Source organism: Topomyia yanbarensis, chromosome 1 (assembly GCF_030247195.1).
Source record: "Topomyia yanbarensis strain Yona2022 chromosome 1, ASM3024719v1, whole genome shotgun sequence".
NCBI classification, from domain to species: Eukaryota; Metazoa; Arthropoda; class Insecta; order Diptera; family Culicidae; genus Topomyia; species Topomyia yanbarensis.
In genome coordinates this window covers 181,317,403-181,343,550 of record NC_080670.1, presented here as the reverse complement: position 1 = coordinate 181,343,550, position 26,148 = coordinate 181,317,403, and the positions used below count along the sequence as shown (strand labels likewise).

The following is a 26,148-nucleotide window of genomic DNA, read 5'->3' as shown; positions in this document are numbered from 1 at the left end:
TGTGGAACATGGCGTTCGGTTAACAGGCGCCCGACGATCCGAACCCGGTGCTACGTCGCGAACTACTCAACTGATCATCGGCAGTAGATCTACACAATTTCTCCCGAACCCGATTTGTTGCCTCACGGCCGCTTTATAGACACCGGCGCTACTCTGTTGATCCCTTCGGCACCATCTCTGCAGATCGGAGATTATACGATCTCTTCGACGACACTGTCGACTGTCACGCCGGGCATATCCCTTCGAACTTCTTCGAACCTAGATTATTCGAAAACCACGTGCTCCGGTGTCTCTTGCATATTCATACGCTCCGAGCAAAGGGGTGAAGAAGCATGACGGAACCGATGCAGGTATTCCCGGAAACAGCCGTGCCCGGACAAAAACTGCGTCAGATTTGGGATGTGTCGGTGGGTCCACCTTCCATTCTCTGTGTTGTTCCATCCTTGCTGCCACTTAGCCTATGAGTCCACTCTGACCAGTCCCTTGCATTTCGTGTATTCCTTCGCTGGCAGCATTCCACATCCTCAGCAGAGTAATTCAGATAGGGATCATCCCGACAATGACACCTATTTGTTTGTTTATTTGTTGTACCGTCACCAACAGACCCCTTGGCCCCAATGGTGGTTACTTAAACTAATTACATTTCAGAATACGAATTATTTTAGTTTTTATCGAATTCCTTGTCAGGTTGAAGTCAAACGCCGTCGCCACACTGTTAAACACACGCTGGAGTCCGGTAACAGCGCCCTGGCGCCCATAGTTAGTTCTCCTGTATGGGACTCGCAGAAGAGAGTTATTGCGCAGAGCTCGAACGCGAGCTTGAAGATCGAGGCGTCCGAGGATTGTAGGGCAATCCACCCTGGCAGACAGTAAGTCCGAGACGAACAGGGCTCGAGAGCAGTCCCTCCGGATGCTTAGAGTATCGAGCTGTATTAACTGACAACGGTTTTCGTAGCTCGGCAGCTGAAATCTGTTTTGGCAAGGAAGATGTCGGAGTGCAAAGCGTATGAACCGGCGTTGGACGGCCTCGATTCTGTCGACACCATTCTGGTAGTAAGGGTTCCAAACAGCAGAACAATATTCCAGTGTTGAGCGAACCAGCGCACAATAGAGAGATTTTAAACAGTATACGTCCTTAAAGTTTTTCGCTATTCGGAAGATGAACCCAAGCTGTCTTGAAGCCTTATCCACAATGGATGATGTATGTGGTTTGAACGTTAGTGCCGAATCCATGATGACTCCGAGATCCTTGACGTTAGAGTGTCTTGGAATACTCGAGTCGAAGAGATGGTAGTTAAACTGAATCGGATGGCGTTTCCGCGTGAACGTAACGGTCAGGTGGAAAATACACGATCTGTTTAGATCACACCACGTACTAAAGCTGTCCAATTCCCTCTGAAGAAGCTCGGCATCGGTTTTATCCCGTATTTGTTGAAAAAATTTTATGTCGTCGGCAAAAGAAAGGCGGGGTCCTTGTAATTTGATGTTGACGTCATTAAAGTAGAGGAGGAATATCACTGGACCGAGATGGCTTCCTTGTGGGATGCCGGATGTAGCGAAGAATGGTGTAGATAGACAGTCCTTAATGCTGATTTGGAGTTGCCTTCCATCGAGGTAGGAACGAAACCAGCGCAGAAGTTGTCCATGAATACCGAGTTTGTCCAGCTTCGCTATTGCGATATCATGATTGATTTTGTCGAAGGCCGCAGATAGATCCATGTAAATAGCATCGGTTTGCAATCCGTCAGCGAATCCATCCATTACATATGTTGTGAACGAGAGCAGGTTTGTCGTTGTCGATCGTTTAGGCATGAAACCGTGTTGATCGTCTGCAATGTAGTGTTTGCAGTGAAAGAAAAGAGGGTCTAAGACAACCAGCTCGAATAGTTTTGATACTGCACTTAAACACGAGATTCCTCGATAATTGTCAATGTTCGATTTGTTTCCTTTTTTGTGAACTGGAAACATGTGCGCTGCTTTCCAGCAGGAAGGGAATGTTCCAGTATTGAGTGATAGCACAAAGACTCGCCGAAGTGGTTCAAGAAGCCCGCTGATGCACTTTTTGACAAAAATCGAAGGAACGCCATCTGGACCCGGGGAACTAGATGCTTTCAGCTTGGAATTTGCTGCAAGAATGGCAGCATTATCGACACAAATTCGGTTGATGGTTCGTCCTAGAGAAGGAGTTAGATTTGAAGCGGCAGCGACTTGTTGTGGGGAAAGGTTCTCGTCGGAAAAAACGCTTGAAAATTTGTCGGAAAACAATTGGCAAATTTCCTTAGTGTCGGTGCCTAAAACTCCATTTAATGACATACAAGATGGTAACCCGGATTCTTTTCGCTGCTCGTTCACATATTTCCAAAACGACTTGGGCTTGGATTTCAGTTGACGTTCGACGTTTCGCTGATATCTAAAAAGGCACGTCTGCTTTGCTGTTTGTATTCGTAGTTGAGTTGAAAGTAGTGGTTTCGTAATGCAAGTGTCTTATGCTTCGAGAACTTTTTAAATGCGTCTCGTTTGGCAGTTTTTAATCGTCTAAGCACTGTTGATTGCCAGGGAGGGTGTTGATTTGTGCTGCCTGTTCGTTTTGGCACATGACGGTCGATTAGGTAGTTAAGAATATTAGAAAACGTCATCGCTGCTTCGTTCGCGTCATCATTGTTAAGATTTTCGTCCCAGTTTATATCCAACAGCGTGCTAACGATGCTGTCGTAGTCAGCGTTTTTAAAATCGTAGACGATAGAGCTTGAGACGTCTTCAAAACTCACTCCTAGGTTACCAGCGAGTACAAGATGTAGTGGGGGATGATGGCGCACATGCTGGACTAAAGGTGTCGGAGCGGCGCAGCAGTACGGAGCGTAGTCCCGGGCACTTACAAAGCAGAGGTCCAATGTACGTCCGTTCTCGTTGATGATATTATTAATTTGCCGAAGAGTTGCGTTACTGTAGTTGTCCAAGATACAACTGGCATTGTTGATAAGCACAGATTTTTCGATATCCAATCGTAGAAATCCATTACTTGCTGGGCACCAGGTCAAGCCAGGTAAGTTAAAGTCGCCCAGTATAACAATATCATCAGATGGGGCAGCGATCGAGGTGATGAAAGAAACGGAGGAAAGATGTACATCGATCAGGCTGTAATCACGAATTCGGTCAGGTGGAAAATACACGACACACAGGAAGAGATTGCGATCGGCAAGTTTCACTGATATCCACACTTGCTCGGAGCTCTCCCACCGCTCATCGTTGATCACTCGGGCTTTTATACCATGGCGAACGGCGATGAGTACACCACCACCTGATGTCTTGCGGCTGTTGAGGGCATTGCGATCACAGCGGAAGACATCAAATGTTGAACCAAACACCTGGTGAGACAGAGTACGGTTGTTGAGCCACGTCTCGGTTAAGGCGATGACGTCATAACAGCAGCCCGTGGTCGCGAGCAAATAGCTGTCCGTTGATGAATTTAAGCCACCAACATTCTGGTAGTAAATCTCGATGTTATTGGATGACGGATCAGGTTCTGTAGAGGGCGAATCAACTGCATCGCGCTCCAGAATGCAGCGATCATCATCGGCGACAGAAATAGTTGACATCTCGTCACAAGATGTTAGAGCAAAAGGCAAATTACTGGAAGCGAAGAATACATCAGCGCTTGAAGTGTTCGGATCAGATGTATACTTGCCATTTGTGGCGGGTTGGAAGACCCTTTCACCCATCCCACACACAGGACCGGGACGACTGATGATCGCTGGCTGCAATTGCTCGACTGTGGCGGGGGGCTCGAGGGCTTCCATAGTGCCAACTGCGGTGCGTCCCAGTATGCGTTGAACCCCGATGGAGCGATGCGGAGAGCAGGAACGGGACGGTAGTAGCTTACGGCGAATGTTGGACGATGAACTAGAAGCGTGAATCGGTTTAACCGTTGTATCGTTACAATTTGTATAATACTTGCCGAGAAAGGCGACTTGGAAGACCCCTTCTCCACCCACACATACAGGACCGGGACGACTGCTGAACGCTGGCTGCAAGGGCTCGACTGTAGCGGGGGGATCGAGGGCTTCCATTGTACCAACTGCATTGCGTCCCAGTATGCGATCAGCGTCGACACTCCTTCACAATGGCGGTGTAGCTTGGTATAGTGGCATTGCCAATCGTTGCGGAGTCCTCTGTAGGGTTGATGGGCCGGGTTGACTTAGCGGAATACATGCGGCTTCCGAAGGCGTAGGAAAATCAGTCGGTGGGCACCAAATGTTCTGGGTACGGCTATCCTCAAATTCCCTGAACAATATGCCTTGCGGCCATGTGTCAGGGTTAAGAGCTGCTTCACGGTACTTTGGGTGAACTCCAACTTTGAAAGATATGAAGTTCAGAGTACTGACGTCTATGCCTTTTTTAACAAGCGGAATGACCTTTATTTCCTCGTTGCAGTTTAGCCCTTCTTTGGACATTTTTTCGACTGTCTCCTTGCTAACGCTGGGATGAAAGCGGGAAAGATACATCCAGAGCAACGGAGTGGGAGGAGGAACCGTGAGAATGTTGCTATTATCGACTAGCTTTCGACCGCCGACAAGAATACTGCTCGGATCAGGACCATCCTCGCGACGACGTTTCTGAGGTGGTCGATATGTACCGGAATTTGGCCGGACTGGAGTGGCTGTTGAAACCTTTCTGGCGAGGTGCGAAATTTGCTGGTTATTTTTTGATAACTCTATCATCACCTCCGACGATATCGTTCTGTAGGCGCTCGCAACACGAACGGTCATTAGGCGAAACGTGCTCGTCAGCTTCGTCCGGTTCCGCTTTGCGCTCAGCAAAGCAGCACAGGCCTCAGCATTGAGGATGAGATACCCTCCATGAGACGTCTCTTACTGAAACTTGCTCCTACAACGTTCAGCATGATCCTCGCCAATGCGTTAGTTGTCCTCGCTGCCTTCTCATTCGACATAGCTGTTATCATTTAACCGATCGTCGACTATCAGCACACGCATCGATGAACCAACGCTGCTCACGACACGCTGGATTGTTTATGGTTGCAGACCAGCACTATCTCCGCCTTGTTGTGAGCCAGTTACAACTGGACATCAGCTATCCAGATTTTAACGATGCCAATCGTCTCTCTTGTTAACATCTCCATTTCCTCGAGGGTCTCGCCGGTTATCGCCAGGACAACGTCATCTGCAAAGCCGACAATCGCGACTCACCTGGGCAGTTCCAATGTTAATACTCCGTTGTACATTCAGCGCGTTGGACCGAGAATGGAGCCCTGAAGTACACCCGCCGTGAAACTAATTGACCTCTACCCTATGTTCGTCTCGAAGCCCAGTACTTGGTTCTGGAAGTAACTTTTTGAGAACCTTGCACAGATAGTGCGGAACCCCCACTCTGTGCAGCGCTACGGCGATCGCCCTTCAGCTGACACGATACGATGCTGGATCTTTTGATGGTTTCACTGGTTTTGATGGCAACACCAGCTTCTGAATCTTCCATCTAAATCCGGGAAGTAGCCATCGTCCAGACATTTCTGTAGGACTATCCTGAACATGTCCGGAAACGCTAGGATCGCGGTCTTCAGTGCCACGTTGGGGATACCATCCGGTCCGGGAGCTTACCTCGCTTTCAGCCCTTTTGACTCGATTGTCACCAGTATTTCCACCGTCTGCATCGACGTGCGGTGTAGGTGGCCATGCGGTTGGGTAGTACTTCGGGAAAAGAAGCGCACAGTTCGACTGGCGTCGATAGACTCTATACCCTGGCCAACACGACACGGTAAGCATTGTCCAAGGAGCTACTTCTCTGCATAGCTCCTTGTAGCAGGTGTATTTGCGTAGCACTATCTCGCGTTTAAAAGTGGCTTGGCCGCTCGGAATATTACCTTACACTCTTCTCTGATTGCCTCAGATGTTGCTCTCTGAAAGCGGCTTCTGGTCTTTACTAAATACTAAACTTTTTGTTCCACCAGTACGCCGGACGCCGGTAGTTCCTCGCCTGATTCCCGAGGTCCAAGCACTTGCAGCATCACTCCATCTGCTTGGTAACTCGCAGAGCGATTCTCCGCGAGCACACCAACCATCCGACTTTTATCTTGCCGGTCTCCGCCAGCTTGTCGGCAACGACCACCGGTAATCTAATCGCCATCATCTGAGTGCTTCCATACGATTTCCAAATCCGGATAGTCGCTAATATATCTAGTTTTCACAGCTCGATCAGTGCACCCTTCAGTTCTTCTACGGTCGTTATCTCGTATAGAGATTTGCACTCGACTACGGCTTCCTACAGCAAGGCTCTCACGTTCGCTTCGCTGCCCAAGGTCTTAGAAACAAGCTCGCGGTAGGCTAAACTCCTCACGGAAGGATTCTTCCTCAGTTCAAAAATCATTTCGCCATTCTAAGTGTGTCTCGTTTTAACAACGTTGTCTCCCAACTTCTTCAGCTCTTCTCTCACTTAAGAAGAGAGGCCTATGACGTCTTATCGTTCCCTTCGATAATCAGTGAATCTCCCTTTGGTGCGTTCTGATGAGCCCAATGTTTTCCTTTCTTCTTCTGCTCACTTTTTCGCTCTTCCTTCTGCTTCTGCTGTTTCCCGTATTTTTCCCCTTCCGACCTACAACGGTACTCCAGCTTTCTCCCCATTGGGTGACGTCCTTTCCTTGGACAACAATAGCGTCCTCAAGCGTCTGCTTCTTGGGCCGGACTTGTCTTCTGTCTCCTGGCGAGGTTCTTGACCCCTATGGAGCCGCGGAAACTGGCGTGTTCTTCACTCCAATCTGTTTCTCCTTACCCCTTGCTTCGGAGGGGCTAGGAAGATAGTAGCCTTAGTCGACGCCAATGCTCGCTCAGCTACATCAGCCCTCTGCGTTGCCGTGTCAACCTTCCGTCAGCCTCGCTAGTGCACTGAGTGTACGCTGCTCTGAAAATCTAGCGAAATCGCCTCAGGATACCAACGGCTGCTCGTTCAGTGGTCCATAAACGCGACTTCCAGAGGGTTAATGTAGCCGCCTCTTGTATTACCATGATTATCTATGAAGCAGGGAGATCATGTCATCCTTGATTCTCCATTTTTCGAGGTAGTTCAAAGCTTCAGTAAGCTACCTTACCCAGGTTCGCGTTATCTACGTCGCGTCGGTGGACCTGCCATCTTAGGTATAGCTGGCGCGATACAGCGTTTCTGGTTTCAGTCGGTGGATGCCGTGCAGACGCTGTTGGAACCGCGCCTCCTAGTGATCAGACGCTAGGGGTTCGCACCACCTCACTCTTGCTAATGCCAGAAAGACATAATTGCCCAGGCTGCACTACCAGCTAAGCTCACAACTCTTAGCTGGCGGTCGTTTGTCATCGTCAGACCCTTGGAAGCGTGAGGTCGGGACTTGTGAGGGCCAGAGCTATGATAGTCGCTCCTTCGAGGTTAAAAGACGTATTGCAGCTGCAAATAGGGCTTTTTACGGACGTCGTAATCCGCTTAATTCTCGCAGTCTTCGAACAAAGACCAATTTCGCTCTATATACGACCCTGATTCTCCCGGTGGCTTTATACGGTGAAGAAGCATGGACGTTAAAGGAAGCCGACCGTAGAGCGTTCGAAGTATTCACGCGTAGGGTGCTGCGAACAATACTCGGCTGTAGGCAGGAGAATGCACAGTGGCACGACTTAGAACAAAAGGTGGACTAAAGTCCAAACCTTGCCGTATCGGTTCAAACAAGACGGTTTTATGTAATTTTGGTGCGCTGAATTCGTTTTTGATAGTAAAACATTTAAAAAATAAACATTTACTATTCATTAGGGTGTCTCAAAAATATTTTTTTTTCGAAATCGTTCTTAAAATTTGTGTATATTAATTTTCGTGTGCTAAATCGGTTTTGATATTAACACTTGTAAAAAAAAGTCATCATGCATTAGGGTGGCTCAAAAATAATTATTTTGTTGTGAAAGTTCAAAAAAACGTTTAAAGAAATTTTTGTGCGCTGAATTCCTTTTTGGTTATAAAAATAGAAATTGACTTTACTACTTATTAGAGTGGCTCAAAAGTATTTTGTCTTTTATAATGATTTTTTCAATAGTAATTTTAGAATTTATTTTACACATTGAAACGAATTGATTGACATCTCATTATGTGGCTTCAGAATTGATTCAATTCATTAGTGGGTTACTTGATATGGAAACTAAATTTTCTTTCATTTTCAAAACAAACATTTTGAGCGTCTTAGTGGAATGTTTAATTACATTAACTAATCAACAAGATGGTTAACGATTTTTTCGCAAGTGTGTTTTAAGTTACTTAGGTTGCTTATTTCTTATCTTAAATAAAAATAAATCCAAAACCCTTTTTCGCGTATATGGTACATTTAAAAATGATCTAATTTTATTTAAATAATGTTGCATAACCTTAAGCTATATCAGTGCTATGCAAATTCGGATCAAAATAGTCTCACCAAATGACTAGAACTGTGTTCACTCAATTTGACAGTTATTGCGTAAGTTAGCAAGAAATAGTTCCAAAAACATTTTGACATTTTTCAGATGATTGAAAATATTTACTGATTTTTAAAAATTCCTAATACCTTTACCATCTAAAAACCATACCTCCACTCCGCTCCTTACTCTTGGTCACTAGTAAACCCCTTGTAGATCATGCTCTCAATGCTATTTGAAAGTTGTGCATGTATACGTGTCATTATTCTAGTTAAAAGTGATTATTCAAATTCAATATCAGTAATAACCATGCGTCTCCATTCACAGTTTTTTTTTAAATTTTGAGTTTTCGCAAAACTAGCATAGGCTCAATTTAAAGAGAAAATTAAAAGCTTTCTAATGAGTATAGTGTGATTGCGGGCATTCGCGGGCGTCGTTGTTGATATCGCATTAGAAGTTCGAATTCAATAAAAAATCATGACAAACAGTTATCCAAACACTAACTAAACCAACTAGTGACTTATTTTTGGCGATTTTACGATGTAATTTTATCACACGGATAAATTTGGTGAAGTAATGCAATGCATAAAATCAACCGTTTCTTTGAAGCACTTGAGTTATGCCCTTCAAAAAGCTGTCAAAAATTCATTTTACATTCAAATCACTTAAAATCTCGCGAAAATGTCTCTGATGGCTCAGCTGATACGAGAAAAATACTAGTGAGAATATCGCATAACCTTCATATATGGACTTAAGTCCGGGCTCGTCCCACTGTGGAATGGAATCTTGCGGCATCGCATGAACCATGAGTTATACCAAGTATATAGAGAGACAGATATTGTTAAGCTGATACAACAAGGCAGACTCTGGTGGGCTGGACACATGGTGCGAATGTCGGATGAGCGTCAAGCGAAGACAATATTCAACAGGAAACCCGGAAGAGACTGTCGGCTTCGTGGCAGGCCGCGTACACGATGGCTTTGTGCGGTTAAGAAGAACCTGAGGGCGCTCAACGTTGGAGAAGGATTCGGCATAGGCGCATCGAGGAGCAGCTGTAGCCCATCAAATGTCAAGTCATTTTTTCTTACTCAAGGAGTAGAACAGCACGCTTGTTAGCTCAAAATCGCCGTCCAATTCGTGATCCGTGTCCTATCCGTTGACATTCGCCATGGCCAGTATGCCATAAACAGGATGTGACTGGCGTCAATCCTGTTGTGTCGGATGGCACTCCGGTTGGGCTAGGGTGCTTTTATTGCTAAGATCTTAGACTACTGCTATCTTAGAATCTTGGCAGAAGCGGCACAGACCCGCTTCTTCGGAGTTTCGGAGTTATGGCTTTTAGCAGAGCCCAATCCAAACCCCACCATATCCTAGCAAGATTCCCCAACTCGCAGTAGGTTCGCGGGGGAGGTGTGGTTAATCTCCTGAACTCCTATCCTTCCTGTTTCTGCTGTCCCCATGTGTGTGTGTCAGAAATTATGGCAAACGGATCCACAAGCACCTGCTTGGTAACACTGTCCGTTTCCGAACAATTTTCAAGTTTCAAGACAACTTCCTTAAGTGTAAGCACATTGATAGGTTTGAAACACAAAACTTATGGAATCGCTTAGTAACTTTCTTCATTGCTCTTGACAAAAAACTTGGTTTTCTGCCGTAACTACGTTAGATTACACCTCATTCAATCCATCAAAATAGCCTTCGAATTTTTTCCATGTCGTCCTTACTATTGTGGCTTGATGATCGTGGTAGAATGTTTTTATTTGCTTTTCTGGGTTACGGGCTACGGTTATAAAAACTTCCTTCCTATTGTTTAATTCCTTGATTGCGGATTGAATCCTAGATACCTAAAACAATTATAATATTATTGGCTGCAATGCATAAATCCATAAAACTAAAAAGAAAATCAAGGATTAATCATTCAAGCATTCTAATTGTACCATGCGATGTAAGTTTTCTCAACCCGTTTCTCTTCATTTCCCATTTCTCGTTTTCATCCAGAAGCATTCCTTCACACATTTTCCCAGAACGCCTAACCATTCCGAGATTGATTAATGAAGAAGCTTCAATCCTGAAACGTGGAAAAAGCGCAAAAAATGTACAAACCAAGTGAAACGGGTAACCTGCCTTTCAGAAGTCAGCACCATCCTCGTGTCAGGATATGCTGTGGACGAAACGTGAGTTATCACGCTTTACATAGTCCAAGAATTCAGAAAATAGGACGAACAGAAAAAAAAAACCACTTTACCAACTGTCGATGACGACGACGATGATGATGATGATGGCGGTTGTTGACTCGATGGGACGGAGAAGAATCCATTCGGGTAATAATCTATTAATTTTAAACTCAAAACAGAAACGACCCCCGGTTCTTCTTCTGTGTGGTTCGTCGCGAACGGTTGCGGATGCAAAGTATGGAAGGATGCCGTTGCCACTAACGACGTCAGTCAGAGAGTTCCACGTACGTCGTCGCGAAGTGGGTTGTTGAGTGGGGTAAGGAGGAAGCGAGAGAAAAAAAAAAAAGCAATTAATTACTCACTTTCTTTGGTACTTTCACTTGCATCTGGATCGTACTGATAGGAGTCTGGTGCCGTGTTCTGTGCCTGATGGTTGACCATCGTTACGCGGGGTATCTCTGCGTGGGTGCGGGGGTGAGGGAGGAAGAGAAAAATGACGGTTAAAATCTCGTAAATCTGTGTGCGGAAAATGAGGCGAAATATTAATCAGCAGGATGCAGAGCAGATGTGCCAATAATTTTCCCATTAGCGAAAAGGTCGTAGACCTTCTCTCTCCCTCTCTGCTGCGCTATATGGTCTCTTATGGCAAATTGAATGCAATCTGCCATCTACTCTAGCGATTATGTCGGTATAGGTATGGATATGTTCGGGTTGGAAGAAACTTACTGATACACGGTGCGATATGGGATCGACTCTGCTGATAGCCGCGGGCACATCGATTACAGGTTAGTCCCGTTACGCCCTCCTTGCAGGTACACTGGCCGGATGTATGGTTGCAGTTTTTACCCGACGATCCAATTGGGTGGCAGTCACAGGCTGGAAGTAAAGGAAAATGAAATTACAGATTAAATTTCACCGGAATGTTCAACACTTCAGAACGCAACAATTTTCAAAGGTGCACTTCCAGTCAGTTCGTCGTCGTCGTCGTTGCTAAGCTAAGAAAGTGCTCTGATTTCCTTTAATTATATCAGAGTCTCCTGTCACACCGCGTTGCTTCTGTTTTGGTAGTGGAGCGTTAAACCGTGCCTCTCAAAGCATATGACTGACGTTGGCCAGGTATCGGAGCTGGCAAAAGAAAAATGGCACCGAAACATGAAACGCCATGAAAGCAACGTCAACGACGCGTCATATTTTGTGAAACTTAAAGCTCTCATTAGTGTCGAACGAAGCGGTGCAACTTGTAAGCAGGGTGGTTCTTAGCCTTGCTAGCGGAACGGAAGTTTTCTGCCAAGTTAACCTGACTTTTCTTGACAGTTCACTAGCAGTGATGTATTTTTTTTACTCGATTAACGCAAATAATCGATTAATCTCTAAAATAATCGCTTCGGATCAAAAATAATCCGTGAAGTATTCTAAAGATTTTGAAAGAGCTGACGCAGACATATTCAACAGTGATAGACAATCCGAAACTTCATCTAGATAAGTTTTATAATTGTGGTATTCTGTCGTTGGTGACGACAAGGCTTGTATAAACGACTAGCGCGTCTACATGCCAGCTCACAACGTTGAGATCGACGGTGGGGTCACCGATTTGAAATCGTCCGTGAATCTACTGAAGCACAGAGTTGGCTGTTTCAAGGTTCCTTTGCTTCATTGAGCGAAGGTTTTGGAATGGGAATCGCACTAAATTGGACAAAATTATGTGTTCCTTCAAACTCGTCTCTGGTGACCTGTGGTGTTTGATTACGTCTTCGACAAGAATCATGAGGATGACTTTTGTATTGATAATGCAGAAAAATAGGTATACCTATTATGGGAAGAGTTCACGTGATCTATGTACATACTTCGTGTACAAAAAGTGCCCTTGGAATCTATAGCGTTCCCTTTAAAGACGCTCTAAACACTCTAACTAAACAGCTACGCCACCCACCACGACAAATCATTACGCTCTCTTGGAAGAGTAGCCATTCTGACGATCCCCATATGGGGATCAGTTAGTTCAAAGAAAATTTGGGGTTAGAACATGTCCAAGTTTCTCCTCAAGCAAAAACGGCATTAGTTTTGCAACATTCGCTTATTTTTCAGTGTTCATTTCACTCAAAAAAGAGCACATTATCTTGATTTATTTCACGATTTTACACAAATTTTATAACATTTTTTTCTTTTGTCGGTTCTCACGGTAAAGATGGACAAGTCTGTCTATGCCAGGAGACATGCTGTGAACTCGAGTGATTCGTAGTTATGCTGCTTAAGCTCGACCCTCATTAGCAGAAGACAAAAGTTAAGCCCGTAAGTTATTAAGCCTGTTATAAGGACCCTGCTACTTCTAGTTTTCCGATATGTATACTTCACATCCTTGCTCTTACTTGAGTACTATGGTTCTAATTTTTATAACTTTCCCTACTCAGTAATCTCTAGCTAATTGAATGTCGTTAAAATGTAAAAAAGAAAATGTGACTAACATAGTCGAAATAAAAAAGGAAAAAATTAAAAATACAAGTTTTGAGACGAATAATAAAATAAATTCTAGATCAAATGTTAGAGCAGATTTTAAAATAAATTTTAGAACCATTTTTTGAATAAATTCCAATGCAAATTTAGGATGAATTTTCAATCCAGTTTTAGGCCAAATTTGAAGCAATTAAAAGTCAAATTATGTAATAAATTTTAGAATGATTACTTTGCCAACGTTTTTAGTTCCTTAAAAAATAAGTTTCAAGACAATCTTTAGAACAAGCTTTAGGGTGAATTTTAGGTAAAATTTCAAGACAAAGTTTAGAAAAACTATGATATTTTTTTTAGAAAAAAATCTAGTACGAATATAATGCCCAATTTCGGGACAAATAAGGCTCGGACCTAATTTAAGAAAAAAAAAAGTTAAGGAACCTTTAAGTAACCTTTTTTTGAACAAAAGTAAAAAGAATGTTTAGGATAAACTTTGACCAAATTTTAGGATATATTTTGAATAAATTGGGTTTTGGGTCAATACAAATTTTAGAGCTAATTTTTGGACGCAGGGCTCAGCCGATATGTTGGGACAGATTTCAGTTCAATTAACTTTAAGAAAAAATGGTCAAATTTTAAAACGAATTCTACAATAAATTTTCGACTTAATTTTAGAACAAATTTTAAGATAAACGTTTGAGCAACTTTTAGAACCAATGTTTGCAAAGATTTATGAATAAATTTTAAAACAAATTCAAGAATGAATTTAAAAAAAATTGCGGCGCATTTTTGACTAAAACAAATTTATGTAAAATCCGAAGGTCTAAAACAAATTTTAGGCAAAATTGGCAAGTATTAGCAACACAAATTTTATAACTAATTTCAGAACACGATTTTGGGCGAATTGTATAATCAATTCTAGGACAAATTTTAGAACAAATTTCAATATAAATTTTGGACAAATTTTCAATTGAGTTTCGGTCCAAATTGTTGAAGAAAATTAAGGCCAAATCATAGAATAAATTATAGGACACCTTCACAAGCTTCGGGGCAAACTTTTTATAATTTTAGGTCTAATTTAAAGACAAAGTTTAGAACAAATATTTTATGGTAATTTTAGCACAAAATCTAGAACGAGATTAAGGCCTATTTGTTGGACAAATTTTAAACTAGATTTAGACCTAGTTTTAGAAAAAAATATTTAAATCAAATTTTAGGAACTTTTAGAAACTTATTTTAGAGCATAATTTAAAATTCGACCTTGACCAGATTGTAAGATACAGGGTGTTTGGTTCATGGTTAAGAACCTCTCGAGGAGTGATTGACTGTCATATTTGGAGAAAAAAATTGTTCTACACATACCATCAAATCTCAACCATTACAAAGTTATTGAACTTTTTGTGTTAAAAACTTATTTGTCTTAAAATACCTCTAACTCAAAAAGTATACTTTGTATTTCAAATATTTTAGGTCCACTGAGAAGGTGAGAAAATTTCGCATTGAGTGATGCCATCACATGTTTCAGCTAATGAGTCTAAGTAGCCTTTTCAAAGTGATTTATTGAAAATTAAACAATTTTAATCGATTTTTCGTTCATTTCTTGAAAATCCTAATAGTTAACCTCATCATTTTAATAATCCAGATTGTTAGTCTTGAAGAGCTGCATAATTCGTTCTTTGACATGATACACTTACCATTTCTTATTTTCATGAGTTTGGGTTATTCAACTTGGATATTTTTATCTCATTTTCACTAATACCAGCTCTAATTGAAAAAGTATGGCACTTATTGTACTTTTTTTGTTTTTATTCGAAAGTCAGAAAAATTTTACAGAGAAAAATGTATTAATTCCTTTCAGTTAACTGAATTTAGTATTCTTTTAGAAGTAAATTAGTTTAAAGTTAGTGCTATTATTAGCATTTTCGTTAATTTTCTTAAAATAGTAAATAATAAACATCACCATTATTATCATGCAAATAATGCATCTCAGCATGTTCTACAGTTCTTTCTTTGATTCCATCCAATTATCTCTTTTGGTTTCGACGCAAAATAGTTTTTATCACATCGTTTCATATGCAAAAATAACGATTTCGAACCCACTACATTTGTGGCGAGCTCATGCTGTGTTAACTATTAAATAGCAGCAAAATGAAAAGAGATATAGACAAAGTGTCAAATAAAAAGTTATAGAGAACATTAAGGGGCATCAAATAAACAAGAGTAACGATAAATTTTGTTGATTAATAACTAGAATAATTAAAAAACTCTCCAAAAAACACAAATTTTGAGTTATTTCGTTAGTAAAAAATCATTTAGTACACGTAACTAAAAGATATTTGTACATACACTGATAGGACACTTTCTCAGCTTTCCAATGAAATCTTGTAAATAACGATATAAAGCATATTTTTTAGATTAGAGTCTTTTGAGCACTTGCAAGTCGGTTACAGGAAAAGTATAGTAATGAAATTACAAAGAAATGAGAAGAGATAGGAATATGACGTCCAAGAACAAATTATGAATCGTCCTAAAACCCAACTTTTGGACAATGGATATTGCTATAATCATACTTCTTCATTTCGAGAAAATTAGCAGAAACCTCCTCAAAAACACTAACTTTTAACTACTTTACAGCTAAAAGGTAATTAAAACTAGTTAACTAAAAGATATGAGAACACCATTCAATAGGAAATTTTCTCACCTTTCGAATGGAACTAAAACATTTATAATAAAAAGTATACTTTTAAAGTTAGAGGTATTTTAAGACAAATAAGTTTTTTACACAAAAAGTTCGATAAATCTGTAACGATTCAGATTTGAGGGTATTTGTAGAGCAATTTTTTTCCAAATATGACAGTCTATCACCCCCGAGATATTCTTAACCATGAACCAAACACCCTGTATATTTATAACAGATTTTAGATCAAAGTTTAGGTCAAAATTCAGGACATATTTTAGAACAAAGTTGAGAATAAATTAATAGATCATACTATTTAACAAATATTTTAAGAACTATTTGCACAACAACTTGGAGGACAAATTTTCGTACGATTTGTAACACAAATTTTGAGCAAAATTTTGAATGCAAGGCTCAGGCAACATGTTAGGACAAAATTTTGGAACTAATAGTAGGTCATTAATTAGAACGAATTTTCTAACCAAATATTTATCAAATTTTGAAATAAATTTACAATGAATTTGAGGATAAATGTTAGTGCAAATTTATGATAACTATTACGACGAAACTTGAACAAATTTTATTACAAATGGTAGCAAATATTTTAGCAAATTTAAAAATAAATTTTGGGAAGGAGTTTTTTGACAAATTTTTATCGAATTAGCATAAATTTTAGAACAAAATTTTGCAATTTTTTCAGGACAAATTCAAAACAACCTAAATTTTGGCTTAAAATTTACCCTTAAATTTGTTCTAAACATTGTTCTACTATTTGTGTTTGAATTCAGCCTTGAATAAATGATAATTCTTTAATAAATTTTGGGACTTGTTTTGGCAATGAGCTTGAACCAAATTCTTTTATAAAATAAATCGTGATTCCATTGTAAAAATACAATAGAATTTGCTTCTTGGCGCAAATAGCCAATTTTCAGAACCACCCCAAAAATATTGCGTACACCCACATAGAAATAGAAAACTAGTCACTAGATCGTTGCAAAGGGTAGAAGCAGAAGACTAACTATATTTTTAATGCCTTATTCATGGGCATTTTGCGGGAGTGTTCCTTTTTGCACAGTTCCTTGTGGTGACATCCACACCGTTCCTAAAGGTACAGCAGATCCGACAACTCGTATACTATGAACACGGCACAACTCTGATGATGGCAAAAAGCTTCGTCGAACGACAGGAGAAAAAAAAACGGAAGTAATGAGGCGTTAGTGCAAATCTCGCACATTCCGTGCAGTAACGTATGAACAGACGATAAAATATTCTACACACCTAGATTTAGCTGGAAAAGGCAAAACTGTCTTAAAAGATGAAAACAACTAAATTGAATAATAATTTTAATGGAACATCTTTCGCCGACGCCGGGTCGTGATTTTCCAAGGAGAAACGTGCCATGTAAAACTTGCTTCCGCCATCGGTTTGTTATGCCACCTACGCCGTGCATTTCCCTCCTAACGTCAAATGAGTAATTACACTGAGCGTACACCACATCCACAGTCAGTAGTATAATTGGAACACTTCGCTGGTTTCCTCCCGGTGAATTATTCTCGGAAGTGGTCTCAAGTGCTTGTTCGTTAAGTATCCAACAGTCAACAAAAAGTGCCTGTAAATTGCGATCCGACCCTGGTGCCGCGACACGTTCAAAGAGCATGTCTGTCGTTGTCGGTCTTGACTTTGAACCCTGATGCTGTGTCTCTTGCTCCTGAACCCTGACGCGACGGTGTGGTCTACTCATACAGGCAGGCAGAAATTGTGGCTATGATCTGAACACTGACTCCCGGTGATGAGTGTCGAACGGCACTGACTGATATGCCACCTCTTCCAGCTTTGCTGCACACATACAGCACCCTTTCGAAGTTGGCGATGCGTGTAACCACAACAACCACCACCACCCAACCAGTACACCAGCCAACAGTAGGGCTAGGTGATGAATGCGTGATAAATTCAACGGGTGGAAAATGATATGCACAATTGCAAGGTGAGAAAAATAAAACTCAAAGCAACGATGGTTGTGCCTTTAAAAATGTGCCGGACGGGATTTTTCCGTTTAGTTAGGTTAATTTGTTCAATTTGTATATATGAAAATATTAAGTTTCGATTCAGTTCTAGATTAGCAACAAATTGATTGCACAAAATATCTAGAAAACAATCGAAACTAAATTGTTTACTGCATTGTGGCGTCGCGCATTATACTTGACAGATGATAGTCCTGTTGTTTACATTTTGAACTGAAATTTTTTTCGAACATTTTTTCAAAATGATATATTTGGAAGCATTTGCAATACTTTGGGAATAATGTTTTGGAAGTATAAATGCATAAGTTTGACAGTTCTTCGCGTGAAGCACCTGTAAACTAATAGATGAAGAAATTTGAATATTTTCATTTGGCCTCTATTATTGGCTCAAATCAAAATTCGTCGAAATGTCAATTGACAATAGGTTCATCCGGAGTGTTCACGTGTGTTTACATTTTGCTACCTCGCCCGGCGGATCCTAGCAGCATTGTGCCGTTTCGGTTACTAGGACTTGGTTATGAGACTAAGTCGTACTGGTACACCTTAAACAGAGGTTCCCCTCAGAAAAGTTCAGCTAAAAAATGAACCGGAATGCTGGCTGGTTCTAGCTCGAGTTCCAGCTCCAGTGACAACCAATTCTAGTTAGAATCCGTTGTCTCACTGGAGCCGGAATACTAGCTAGAACCAACGAGAATTTCGGCTCATTTTCGGCTGAACTGTATTGGGCTGAATGGTATCGGATTTTCTTAAAATATAATCTGAGAAATAAAAAATCTGGCAACGCTATTGGCACACTTTCTAACAACTCTCCCCTTCCTGTAATACATGTGGAGATGCAGAGGATTCCTCGGTCTCTTGCAGCGACATGTATCGGACTAACATTTCCTCCTTCCCCAGAAGATCTGCATTAGGACTTAGCCGGCGTTGTCATTGATCAGCATGCATGGATCAATATAGATTGCACAATGTGGCTCATCCATCATGTTATTCTCAAGCGTGTTATTCCAATGAACATTTTGCAATTTCAATTGGTTCTGGTCAATAACAGAGTAGTAACCACGGGCTTGGGCCTATGCTTATTTGCACGTAACATTGAAATAACGATTCAATGTATATTTTATATTATAAATAAGTAAAAGCTATGCCGAGTCATGCAACACCATTTTTTTAATTTCGTCAGTGAAAAAGTTTTATCATTGACCATGACCATCTTTTTATTTACAGCATAAATACGGTTATGACGGTCATCTTATTTCAAATAATGAACTAGTATCAACCAACGGGCGATTTCCTACAAATAGAATTACTTAAAAGAAACAGAAAGTTGAATAAACTAATAGTATTTTGTAATATAAAATAAATAGTAATCAATCTATATGTTATTTCAATGTGCTCTCTCTCGCACGGCTTCTGTGACAGATGGTTAACTGAAACACTATGTAAAGAAAATGGAAATGACATGACGGTCATTTTTGGTGTGGTACACGCTCGTAAAAAGTTACTCAAAAATGAGTTTAATCCCACCCATTTCCAGATAAAGTGGAACAACCCTTAAATTGAGTAATTCCGGAGTTACTCAAATTTGAGTAAGCCAGCATGAACCAAAAACTGAGTAATTATTACTCGGTTTTTGAGTACAATATTATCTACACTAAACCCAAAAGTGCTTCACTAGTACTCAGATTTTGAGTTCAACATTGCTCAAATTTTGAGTTCAGTACAAATTTAACAAAACCAAAAATTAAGTAATTATTACGCAGACTTTGAGTTGAACATTACTCAAATTTTGGGTTCAGTAGAACTTCAACAAAACCAAAAATTGATCGATTTTTACTCATATTATGAGCAGAAGCTTACCCAATTTTTGAGTAGACAACAAAGCCAGTTGTAATTCCTCAGTTTTTGGGTAGAATATTACCCAATTTATGAGTGCAATATTTCATTAAAACCCAGTAAAGTTCAGCCGGAAATGAGCCGGAAAACATTCCAGCTGTTTCCAGTCAGTATTCCGGCTCCAGTGACACAACCGATTCTAGTTAGAATAGGTTGTGTCACTGGAGCCGGAATACTGACTGGAGCCAGCCGGAATTCCGGCTCATTTCTGACTGAACTTTACTGAGAAACATCCGGATTATGACTTGCAATTCTGAATGGTTTCTGTAAGAAGAAATGCAACAACCGATTCCTATTTAAATTGGTTCATGATCGATTGTTGCATTTGAACTGGAACTAAACCGGTTTACATCCAGTGAAGAAATTGGCCGTCAAAATTTTGTTTTGGATACAACACAATGCAGTCTTTCTTTTCTTATGGAATATTTTTACAATAATAATTAAAGAAACTTCTGTTTATTAAATTTTATGGTTTTTAGTAAGTATTGTATAAAAAAGTTGTCCTTTTATTTGTTGTCAATACGTGCGCGGGAAACTTCAATAAAAGTTTGGACGAGTCTATTCACAGTTGTCCTCTGACTGTGCGGAATTATATTATATATGGCACATGCCAGAAAGTCCCAAAACATTCTAAAATTAGGTGGCACCTCCACTCCGAGAACTGCGTAGCATTTGAATAAAATTTCCACTGCATGAATAGAATTGTTAGTCTCGAATATAACTTTTTTCTCACAAATGACGGCATAATTTCCTCTTTTCATCGGGCTTGCTACGCACACCATGTGTAGTTTGGAATCAGTTGCGGGGGATGCCACGTATGTATCTAAGCACTCCTAATGATGATATAAAATCATTACATCTAACCTTATGTATATTATATTGCATTTACCCCAATCCAACGAATTAAAATTGAAGCCGAATGTTCTTCGCCTACAGTTGGACAGCCTACCAGCGTTCTTTTTTGTCCGCGAATTGGCATATGAGAAATTATTCTCAAGCATCCTCGAATGTGATCTGTGAATAGTTTTACAAATTTAAAATTTTATGACAGACCTTTGGGCTAAATTAAAAAAAAATATATCTCACCATCTTCTACTCTAAAGAATCTGGACGGTGAATAAGATAGACACTGAGAGAAGACATCCTCGATTTTGAGACCTTCTGTTCTGTTAGGATACAATCTCTCAAACATTTGACGAATCTAGAAAAAGTGATATGATATAAATATTCATATGTTCCGTGAATACCATAAAGTGAAATAGTAAATAATAAAAAATAAACATGTTACCACCAATCCTTCATATGAACACAGGTGTGGAAACATATCCAAGATATCATTAACGGGTTTCTTTTCTTTTAATAACAGTTTGAGGACTGGAAAGCATCGGTCCATTTCATCACAAATATGTTCTGCTACTGATGCCGATGCAAGCATTACTCGGAGCAATTGAGCCCGCTCTACAAGTTCAGTTGAAACGGACTCTTCTACAGGCATAGTTCCTCGATTATATTTATGTTTTCCTGCAGGTAGCTGTTTGATGACATTCCGGATGCGATGAAATATCATGCCAGTATGAGCACCCTTTTTCTTGCCTCCGTTGCGCCAAAAGAAAAATGACTAGCATGAAAATAATTATAATTATATTAGAGAAATTAAATAAGCATAGAATAACAAACCTCATCAGGAGCAGTTGGTGTGACTCGCGTATTACTAAGTTGTGGAAATAATTTTACGATTTGAACAGCTGCCGCATGCTGTTGATCAACAGAAGGATACCTGCGCATTTAGAGATCATTGGTTCGTTACTCCGAAAAAGATTAAGTTCTAAATTTCTTAAAAAAAATCTAAATGGTAAAAGTATGAACGGTATTTGATTCGTAATTCTTTGCATGCTGGGACACATCTATTATTTTCTGAAGAAAATCGGTCAGTTTATTACTGTTTTAAAAGTCTGTAAATGTCTGGACCAGGCATACGCAGAACTTTTTTTTAATCACCGATATCATACTTTTTGATCTGCCTCTCGTTTCTTCTGCTGCAAATTTTGTGCATTGGACGTATTCGGTCTATCCACTCATTGAATATTTACTAGAAGTATATGCTAGAAAATGCATGAAAATTCTCGACAAACATATGATTACGGCCTAAAAGCCAACTGTCAAAATCCACTTTGAATGGAAATTCCGGACAAACCGTTACACGCCAATCACAGATGTTGGTAGTAAACGAAAGAGAAAAGTTTTCTCTTTCATAAACTGTTGTGAGCTGTGTTCGACTAGTAACGGTTTGTCTGGAATTTCCATTCAAAGTGGATTTTGACGGTTGGCTTTTAGGCCGTAATCATATGTTCGTCGAGAATTACAGCAAAAGAGACGGGAATGAAAGTATGCTAATTCTGCATATTTTTGTTTCTCAGTGCAGCAAATCTGTCCACAGTCTGTAAATCTGGCATCGCTGTTGCTCGATTCAACGACATTGCGGCTTAGTTAGACCCTTTGGTCGATTTACGATTGAACTGTATATGTAAACAAATAAACACGCTCGCTATAAACAGAAATTGTATACCTTTAAATTCTGTTGGTTTAAATGTTTAAGTTATTATAATTCGTCGTCGTCGGTCGTCTTTATAATTTTGTGCCGGAACATGACGAATTACGCTTTCTAAGTACCACCGTCAAAGACGCATGTACGTTCTTATGCCGAAGTTTATAAATCGAACCAGATTGAAGATGTGTAAAGAATGGTCAATATTGAAATCAGGATGCGAAGAACTGATAACTATGTGGTTTCCTCTAGCAGTTTGTACTGTGTTTCATACATTTCTTTACATTTATAATCAGAAGTGAAGTTGTTTGGCCGTGCTTCATTACTATGCATACTTCATAGTTTCATAGGCTCAATGAAGTAATAATGCATGATACTGATTGACTACGATGTTTTTTGAAATAGAAGCTTCACAACGAAAGGCATTGCTTTTCTCTGCTCATAGACAGTGTTAGATCACCTGCATATTTGCTCGAAGGACTACTAAGGGCCGATTTCTTCATTCTCGCCTAACGTCTTAACCAGGTTTAAACGTACTGGTGAACCCGGTTTAAAATTTAAGCGAGGATAAAGAAATTGGCCGTAAGCCCTATAAATATGTATAGGCATTGCGCATTTCGCCGCAAGGTTGCTCTAGCGGAGAGACTCGTGCGGTTCAATGTAAACAATTCATTCTATCACACTTTAAGGAGTGTTCATAGTTTGATGCACTAGTAGAGTAACAAATAAAACTTTCTACTTGCCTTTGACCGTCCATTATTTGAGTCTCCATTTGCTTGCATGCGACTCGTGTAAGATGATTTAAACCGTCCTTATCTAGTACGATCCCTTGATCCAAAATTGGATACAAAATTTTCATTCGGAATTTTGCGTCATCTTCGAATGTCGAACGGTTAATCTGAAAACGTTAAATATGTATAGTACGACAAGCGCTTACAGTAATTATAGTAGAAAGTTTACCAAATTTTGAACATTAGTGGAAGTCTCATCAATTTTATCTTTGGTCGGATTAGCTTCAGAACTATAGTTTTTTATTATGTTAAGAATTGTTAGACGGGATCCTTTTTCGATTATTCCCATTTCAACTAGGTCGGCATCGTTGAGCAGAACTAGGTTCTGATCGTTTATTTTTTGGGCTGAAAAGAGCGAATAAGTATATATAAAGGTTTAAAGTGACATCTCAAGTTGTTTGCACTACCTTCTTGATTGTTGTTTATTTTATTATAAATTTATTTCCAAGTTTATTTCCCTACTAACTATCTACATATTTCAAACTTATATAGTAGTTTTCTTCTGAATCTCCGTATATACTCCATAAGTTGTATGTTTTTTTCGTTTGCAAGTTCTTGTGTGATATGCGAATAACTTGACTGTCAGTTTTGAGTTTGTAACTGTTGTATTGTAAACAATATTCGCATTCGAGATGCTGTATTAGGCAAACAATTTGATTATCCGATTGCAATATATCTATTATCAAACCATAGGACATTTCGTTGCATACTTGGTATTTCGCTATCAGTCCCGGCCGAAAGCTTGTGTTATTTATTTTCATATGGTTTATATATTTGATTGAATCTGGTAGATCCCGGATCAGGAGTAAATTACTTAGAGATTTTTTGTGTATGTGCTTTGACGAAACGATATCTACCGTACCAATTTCGTATGAATGGTCAAGAATAGTGGTTATCTGTGCTAGATTCAGGCGCTTAGCTAAGCTGTTTGTTAAATTGATGAAATTGTTGCATGTCTTCGCTTGGGATTTCGACTCCTTGAATTTCGCTTCGAAGCGTAAGCAACTATGATTAACAACTGGCCCATCCTGACGAATTATGTAGGGATAATGAGAGATGTGATGGAATTTATTGGTAGGGTTGATGGCAGGGAAGCAGGATTTGAACAACTTGTAAAAACATTCGATTTCGTTTTCCAGATCGTTAATCTGATTCAATGTTAGCTTATTGGAGAAACTATAATAAGTTATTTTCATGAGAGCTCTAAGCAATGATGATAAATTTGAATTAAATCCGAGAATCTGGTTGAACATAAAAGGGAATGCTCGAAGGAGAAGCCAACATTGCGAAGCTGACTGAGGAATAGCATGTCCACGTGCTTTTAACTTCTCGCAAGTAAAATTAGCGGTAGGTTTATCAGCCGATTCAGTTATACCGTATTCGTAATGCTGTATAATTTGGTTGACTTGACTAATCGTTATCACTTTATGGATATTTACAGCTTCGTTCAAAACACATTTGATTACGACCATGACGACGCCTTCCAAAAGATCATGCATTGGATCAAACGTGTTATTTTCCGCTATGTTGAAATATTTAACTTCATTCAGTGCTGATTTTCGAATGATTCCGCATTGTGAAGGTGTTTTAGTTCCGCTTTGAAGAGCATTTAAATCACCTTGTATGCTTTCTTCAGTGCGATGAGGGAAGGTATCACCAATGTTTCCACAATGAAGTGCAGTACGCGTCGCATAGCACATTCTACAGAATAGACTTGATTGGGGCCCCATTAACTCGAAAATTTCATGAATTGCCAGCGTGTCCCCCAAAACATGCACTAGAACTGCCCTCATCGTAAACTTTTCACTCAAATCTTGAATCAGCGGTTTCATAACGTTATTGTAGCCATATTTTTTTACATCTCTTGAGCGAACTGTAAGCGTTAGATATATCCTGTTGGAGGATGAATTAATTGCGGGGTGGAGATTCTCAATTTTAACACTGAAATTGGTAAGTTTTTTTTTTGATTTGCGTGATCCCAAAGGGTTCAGATATTCGACATCGTCCAGATGAAGCGAGAGTCGTAATGCATCGGGAAACCGTGTCAGGAATGGGTGTGTTTTGAAACGTTGACCATCTTTGAAACCGCACAAGATATCGTCATTCACTGCTTCTTCTGCTATCATCTTGCGAGCTCCGGGATTCTTCATAACCAGTGCTAAAATGCTGGTTAGTGGAATATAGTGAGCAACGTCTTTCACTATTTGTACACTTTTTCTTTTGCCTAGTTTGGTAATCGCGGGGACAGTTTTAGTGATTCTAGTTCTTCCCAAGACTTCTTCCCTAGGGTTTGGCACAGCACAACCCGCAACTCCAGACAAATATGCTAGGTTGTCTTTTGGAGAAGCTACGTCTGCAAAAATTCCATCCAAAGATGCGTCGTTTATAAATTTCAAAGCGTCGGTATCGTTTAATGGGATCGACTTCGATTTCAAAAATTCTCTGAATAGATTCAACATGTAACACTCGTAATCTTCTATAAGATTCGAGGTAACCTGTAAGAACTTTTTGATTTTTGTCTCGGGAAGAGATACATCTTTTCGCAAATCTGTGGCGAATTTACTAATTTTCTTAGTAATTTCATCCAACGACGGCGCCGTTTTAAAGAATATAGTATTCGTTATTCTCAACAGATAATCATCATCTACGAGCATATTTTCCGGATGATTATTTTGAATTTGTTCAACAGCGTCATGGTCGTATGAAATATTTGTAGAATTTTCTGTAATTAGTGGATGAACACTCTCTATGTGCCGTTTCAAGCTCTTAAACCTCTGGTACAGTGAACCACATTCTGAACAAAGGAAAGGTTGAGCGGCTGCTTTGCTGGTGTTCAAATTGTGTACCAACCGGAAGTGTTCCTTCAATTCATCCACGTGTCCAGGAATCATCTTCCCACAATTTGGCACATGGCATGAGAAACCTGAAACCTTACACTTTTTTTCCAGTATACAGTATATATATATATATATATATATATATATATATATATATATATATATATATATATATATATATATATATATATATATATATATATATATATATATATATATATATATATATATATATATATATATATATATATATATATATATATATATATATATATATATATATATATATATATATATATATATATATATATATATATATATATATATATATATATATATATATATATATATATATAT

The 26,148-nt window shown here is 39.6% G+C and overlaps 1 protein-coding gene across 14 annotated transcripts in view; it reads right to left on the bottom strand.

Moving 5' to 3' along the window:
* LOC131683532 (netrin-B-like) overlaps positions 1-26,148 on the bottom strand; it is a 218,122-nt gene that overhangs the window by 14,648 nt on the left and 177,326 nt on the right. For all 14 annotated transcript variants that reach the window (XM_058965654.1, XM_058965682.1, XM_058965627.1 and 11 more), the window contains exons 4-5: positions 11,309-11,458; positions 10,945-11,040 (exon numbers count right to left, since the gene is read on the bottom strand). In XM_058965654.1, coding sequence (XP_058821637.1) covers positions 10,945-11,040; positions 11,309-11,458 — 246 coding nt within the window. The remainder of the gene's footprint in view (positions 1-10,944; positions 11,041-11,308; positions 11,459-26,148) is intronic.